At 35.9% G+C, this 6,674-nt stretch overlaps 1 protein-coding gene across 1 annotated transcript; it reads right to left on the bottom strand.

The window, feature by feature from the left end:
• Positions 1-1,988: 1,988 nt before the first annotated feature.
• On the bottom strand, positions 1,989-2,879 carry LOC145039899 (uncharacterized). Its single transcript, XM_078987899.1, has one exon. The coding sequence runs from the start codon at positions 2,877-2,879 to the stop codon at positions 1,989-1,991; it is 891 nt and encodes a 296-aa protein (XP_078844025.1).
• Positions 2,880-6,674: the final 3,795 nt, after the last annotated feature.

Genomic DNA, 6,674 nt, shown 5'->3' with positions numbered 1-6,674 from the left:
TCAACAGAAACAGAGCAGTAACGACGACTTTTTACTGGCAACGTATCGCCACTATTACTTTTACCGGCAATTTTTGTCACCGCTAATTACCTTTTTTCTGTAATGATTCCCTATACCCCGAGTGACTCTCTCATATGAGAGGTCATGAGTTCAAGTCTTGGTGGTGACATAGATTGGACATAGATGATTATTTACAAGTGGTTAGCTAGTTTGTCGTTTGTAAGAGTAAATAAATAAAATAAAACCTGCTTTACTTAATATTAAACACGAATGACATTAAATTTTGTCTTTCATTGCTTGATCTGAGTTTGGATTTGTTGAACTATTTTAAATATAATTATGAGACAAGTCACAAGTGGCATTGCATTAAAAATTTATATATACACAATGCACCAGTGATAACATGAATAAATAACCTTTGCTTGATGCTAGAGTTGGGAGACATTCTAACTTGAGGACACATTAGCTTTTCTCATTGTCGAAGAAAAAGTCTTTCGGTAAAGGCCAAAGGGTAGACTCATGTGCCATATCCACAGCTCATTTCTCATGTTCTGTATCCTAATACATTTTTTAACTACATTTCTCAATAGGAGACATTAACATGTTTCATTGAATGTATGATCTCGGTTTTAATTAATTTGCTGAATTATAAAATAAAATGGCCTGACACATTATATTTATATATAAACACAATGCACGAGTGAGTACTGCCGAAAATAAGCACTTAATTTCTAACCATAGGTAGGGCATTCATATATTGCATCACCTGTGAAGGAGCCATAGATGAAGCTCCTTCCACCACTTTAACATAAGTTACTTCACTCATACCATCCCTCACTCTTTTCGAATTCCCTTAACAACTTTCTTTCCTCAAGTCCCCACCCAACCCTATTCTTAGCATTTTCAATTGAAGAGAGCACATGACCCGACGATTTCACCCCCACCTTAATTATCCTTCCTTAATCCGAATCATCGCATGTGATGCCCTAAATTTCCAATCAATACTTCCTTGAACACCATTATTCGACTGGAGTTTCCGAATTCCTCCATTATGCCTAATTGATAAACCTCCGTGGGACTATTTCCGTTGTTTGGCAATACCTCCGTCGACAATTAAAACTTCCAACAATCCCTCCCCAACTCCTTATAATATGGAGTACACACCAACACTGGTGAAAGAAAGCTCAACTCCGTTAAATGCCCCATTGGGCTACGGATCGTAAACAGCCTAACGGCAAATTAAACGTCGAGAGTTTTTAACAGTTACATAGCTTTGCACAAACCCGCGATTTTTCAAGAAGATTTGTATATTGAATTTTTTTTATAATTAATATGAAAATAAAACTTGAGTCGTGATAGGAGATATGTATAAGGCAAGGTTGTAAAAGACGCTCGACGTTAGCTAGTCGGTGAATTGAGGTCAAGAGATTAATCGGTTAGGTAGAGATTTATCAGGTGATTAATCGGCGACCATTAATTGCTAATTTTTTGATTTTTAAAAAATTAAATATGAGTAATATCATATCAAAGTTCGTAAATACCACCAATATGATAACAAAATAGGTTAATATGATTAATACAACACTAATCATGCCTTAAATAGTGTCTATTGAAATATAACTTCTTCAAAATGTTAAAATTTGATCATTGTATAATGTTTCACTCATTATGTATATAGGGATTAATTGCTAGGTGTCCTCTAATCGGTCGAGTAGCGCCTAGGATTAATCGGAGATAAATCGGGACCTAGGTCGGGATTTTTACAATAGTGGTATAAGGATACAAAAAGTAATTACATATATACTTATTAGTAAACTCCAGTATGCTGTCTAATTATCTAAATGATATATAAATTAAATAGTTATTAATCACCTCAAAAATGTTGTTTTTCGTTCATAACTTTATACAAAAATTATTTCAATGTTTACAAAATCTATAATCAATAAAAATTTCTTTACATCACTACAATATGTATTGTTGACTTGTTGCTAACAGCTGAGGATATTTAGAATTGACACTCTAGTCTTGATCAAGTATCTACAAAGGCATTCTAACTGGTCACTGATATCTAGGAGGCTAAATTCCATTTCTGCTAAGCCTACTTTTATATTCTCTACGAATAAGCTGTCTGATTTTCTTTTCTTGTAGCTGATTACCGCATGTAATTCATCATCCACCTTCTTCAGTTCACTTTCTTCAAGAGTCTCATCACAATGGACACGCTTGCTGCCTATCATTTTGGAGACCAAAGACCAGCCTTTTGGCCTTGACTGTGTCTTCGATCCAAGAACGAAGGTCAACAAGGCCTCAAACACTGCCAAAGTGTTTAATCTCATTTCTTCCAATATATTAATGTTTGAATCTGTTCTTTGGCTTTCCTTGACTGAAGAAGCCCATTGCTTCTGCAAACTTGACAATGTTTTACAAACAACCTTCTTCACTTTTCTCCTGTGGGATAGATAGCATTCGATTGAAGAAGTTAACCCGTGATTATTACCTCTTTTCCGGCGAATAACCGACTGGATTTCTTTGGCATAATCCATGGATATGGACAAGGCATCCTTGGTGGTGCTACACAGATCTAAAAGCCCAACGAGTTCATCTAAAAACTTGTTCACTTGTTCTTTGTAGCATCCTTGGGCTAAAGATTGTTTAGTGGATGGCAATATAAGGAATGGCTGAATAGATTCATACATATCATTCAGGCTTTTAAGTTTATTGCCTATAAATGATGATGATGATGAACAAGATGTGATGGTTTCTTGAGAATCTTGAAATCTGTAGAACTTATTGAGAATGGATTGTTGGTCTGATGAAGAAGGTAAGCTTTTGGATCTGGCATGATAATGGGGTTTAGTATTTGAAGAAATAGTTGCCATCTATTTGTAAGATGTAGAAGCTAGAGAATTTGATTTATTGTTTGTTGTCTTTCATGTAACTTGGTGTATATATAGTTGGAGTTTTGGTGATAAATCATAATGTGACCCTGAATTAAGTTTAACTAGTCACCTACTTCTGTGTATTGTCTCCCTCCTTTCCATATACACAGCTCATTTCCAATATTCTATTTCCTACCACAATATTCACATGCCTTAATATATATATGACATGAATCTTGCTTCTTACAGTGCATGATCTGGGTTCTGATTTGTTGAATTGATTATTATACAAATACGCTGCCAGCATCTGCATTATTTTATCTATAAATATCTATATATACACAACACACGAGTGATAAAATAAATAAATAAAATTTGGTGAATGGATGCTTCCGAATTGAAGACATGGTAACCTGAGGTCACCATGTAATAATGTAAAGATTGGTTAACAAAGAATCTAAATTTACCAAGATCCTACTTTGGTGGTGAAACCTCATTTAAGGTGTGGGATCACTTTCACTAAAGAAAATATGATAATACCATTAGCTGGTTTTCGGGCTGATGAAAAAGCTTTGGAGTATTTCAGATATTTTATCACATGTGTGTGGAATTTCGGAGCCTAATCTTCTCATTAACCACAAGCATATTTTAGGTCAAATTGTGAATAGATCTCCATATACGATTGTAGCTTTAAGCAGAAAACATGTGTTTGACGGCTACATAGGTTAATAAAATCCCTGATGACTCTGATTGTGTGAGCCACGTTAATTATTTTTTTTCTTTTCAATCCTAACAATGTGTTGTGTATTTTTCTATTATTCGACGTTTTCTCAGAGCAAGTAAATTGTCAAATTAGAACACACTTGTGCTCAACAAAGTTAAATTTTGTAACCGTTTGTAATCTATTCCACCTTATGAAAAAAAGCTAGTAATATTTTAACCTTTGATAGTCAATATTCAGTAAGTTAGATGTTAGACTCGAGATAGGAAAATCATTTGTTGCCAGAGATAAAAAGAACCAAATATGTCAGCGTTAGCAGACAATATGTTGTACATTTGTACATCTTTGTACGTAGCTTCTTAAGCCTTCTGGTATAGGGTGTGTCCCCATGCGTGAAATCAAACGTGGCAAAGAAAGCAACACGTAGACATGGTTTTACTACAATACAAAAATGTGCACCATCTTTTAGACAATTGGCATACGGAATAGCCGCTGACGCATTAGATGAGTATTTGAATGTTTGAGAGAACAGGTCCAGAATGTGCATATCTTTTTTGTGGGTATGTTATACAGCTTTAAGGTGATATATACTTTTGAAATCCAACTAGAAGTGATGTTGAATAGTTGTACACTGTACATCAAGGAAAACATGGTTCTCCCACTACAAGAAATACAGTCATTAGCGGCGACGCCAATAGCGGCGACAACTACTTTTAGCGGCGACACATCAAATTGTCGCCGCTAAAAGTAGGTGTCGCCGCTAATGACTGTAGACACGGATCCGCGCTTTCACGTTCTGGTAAATTAAGACCGTTCGATCATGTTTCTAATCCAACGGCGAGGATAATCGAAGAATACATAAAAGCAATGTCGGCGACAAAAGTCGCCGCTAACGACCTAACCAAGTCGCCGCTAATTGTCGAAAAAAATGGCGCAGTAATGTTTCCCTCGTAAGTGTCGCCGGTATTGAAGGAAATCGCCGCTAAAGCCAAAATTGTCGCTGGTCAAGGCGTCGCCGCTAAAGGTCGACGCACTTAACCCCAAAAACGTCGATCTTTTCCCATTTTCTCTTCTGTTTCACTGCAAATCTCGTTTCTTTCTCTCGTCTGCATCGTTTCCCTCAACACTTTCGTCGATTAGAGTGGGATATTGTCACAGTTAGCAATTTTGGGTGAGGATACCATTGGTGAGCAATGATTTTCCGGTGAGGACCAAGCTTTTTACGGCGTGACCAAGGATTTTCCGGCGAAACCAAGCTTTTTCAGGTAAATTTCCGGTCCATTTTCTCTTGTAACATTGATTTTAAGCTTATTGGAGTGGTTAATTGCAAAAAAATTACAATTTCAGTTTTGTTGATTGTGTTCCCGACCACCACCCGCCACTACTGCCACCACTGGACCACCACACGCCACCATATGCCACCACATGTTCTATTACTTCTATTTATTGTGACTGGGTATTTTGTATATATCTGTGGGTATTTTGTATATATGTGTGCATTTGTGTGTGTATTTTGTATATATGTGTGAAATATGTTATATGTGTGTGTATTATATATATATGTGTGTGAAAATTGTGTGTATTTCATATATGTGTGTATAAAAAATACGTGTATATGTGACTAATGTATGTATGTATTTGTATGCAGTTTGGATTGTGTTCATGGTTGTTTTATATGTATCAAAAGTATGTATATATGTGTATATTGTATGTATTTGTGTATTTGTATTTTGTGTGAAATATGTAAACTACAATGTCATAATGGAAAAAAAAAAAAAAAAACAAAAAACAAGTAGGATGCTACAATATCATTTGGTAATTTTCAGTTTGGTTAAAGTTAATAGGTTAACTTACAAGTTTATAAGTTGTTATTTACTATGTAGTTGGAGAATCTTCGATCAATGTCCAACAATCCGGAGTCAAATGTGGAGCTTATAGGATGGAACAACGGTGGCGGGGATGATAACACGTCGTATTAGTTTTATCTTTTATTAGCATTTGTAGTATGACATAAATTTATAAGAATTTTGTTATTTATTTTGGTGTATGTATGATATTATAAAACTGGGATGTTATGTAATCGTCTTTCTCCATTTAATGTATCGGTTTTTCTGCATTTAACGTTATTTTGTATCGGTTTTCGGACAGCCGAGATTGGTTGCTTTTAAAAAAAAATAAAAAACGACAATATCGGCGACACTATTAGCAGCGACATAAGGCATTAGCGGCGACTGGAGCATTAGCGGCGACACGTAGCATTAGCGGCGACATTATCATTAGCGGCGACACATAGCATTAGCGGCGACTTTTTGAGAAATAGTGACGAGGCAGTAGCGGCGACTCAATAGCGGTGACCAGTCGCCGGTAAAGCTATTAGCGGCAACTTGGGTGAGCAATAGCGGCGACTTTTGTCGCCACTAATAACCTTTTTTCTTGTAGTGCAAGGATGTTTTGTAGCCTTGACTGAACACACTGGGAGTAGAAAATTTGTCACGATGCATGGCAAGGTCAATTCATGTGAGGCGATGATGGTGTACCGGCTATTATATTAGAAGTAGCTCTTAAACAGGAGTTATGGTTTTTGTTTGCATTAATTAGTATGGTAGGGTCATTGACCTGATTGGAGCTTCTTCGCTATTTAACAACATTTTGCTGGTTAAAGCACCAGACATGCCATATGTTATGAAAGAACATGAATATAGTAGTGAGTCTTATCTTGGTGATAGTATATATCTAGAGTACGCTACATTTGTCCAGTCAAACACATATCTGGCCGACTAAAAACTAAAATTGTTCAAGTTAGCACAAGAATTTGCAAGGAAGTATGTGGAAAAGGGTATTTGGGGTCCTCAAACAAAAGTGTCACGTAATCAAACATCTGACACGAGCATGAGATAGGAAAAATTGATGAAGTTTTTGACTTTTTGTGTTATTTTACATAACATGATAATAAAATAAGAGGGTGGGACTTTGCATGTATAGTCTGAATAATATACTTAATCCACCTGCAGTAATAAAAGTCGGCATCCCAACATATATAACAAGACTTGAAATACAATGTAGCAAAAATCATC

This window comes from Lactuca saligna, chromosome 4 (assembly GCF_052625555.1).
Source record: "Lactuca saligna cultivar CGN05327 chromosome 4, ASM5262555v1, whole genome shotgun sequence".
Classification (NCBI taxonomy): domain Eukaryota; kingdom Viridiplantae; phylum Streptophyta; class Magnoliopsida; order Asterales; family Asteraceae; genus Lactuca; species Lactuca saligna.
Note: the sequence above shows the minus strand (reverse complement) of the source record. Positions and strands in the feature narration are given on the sequence as shown.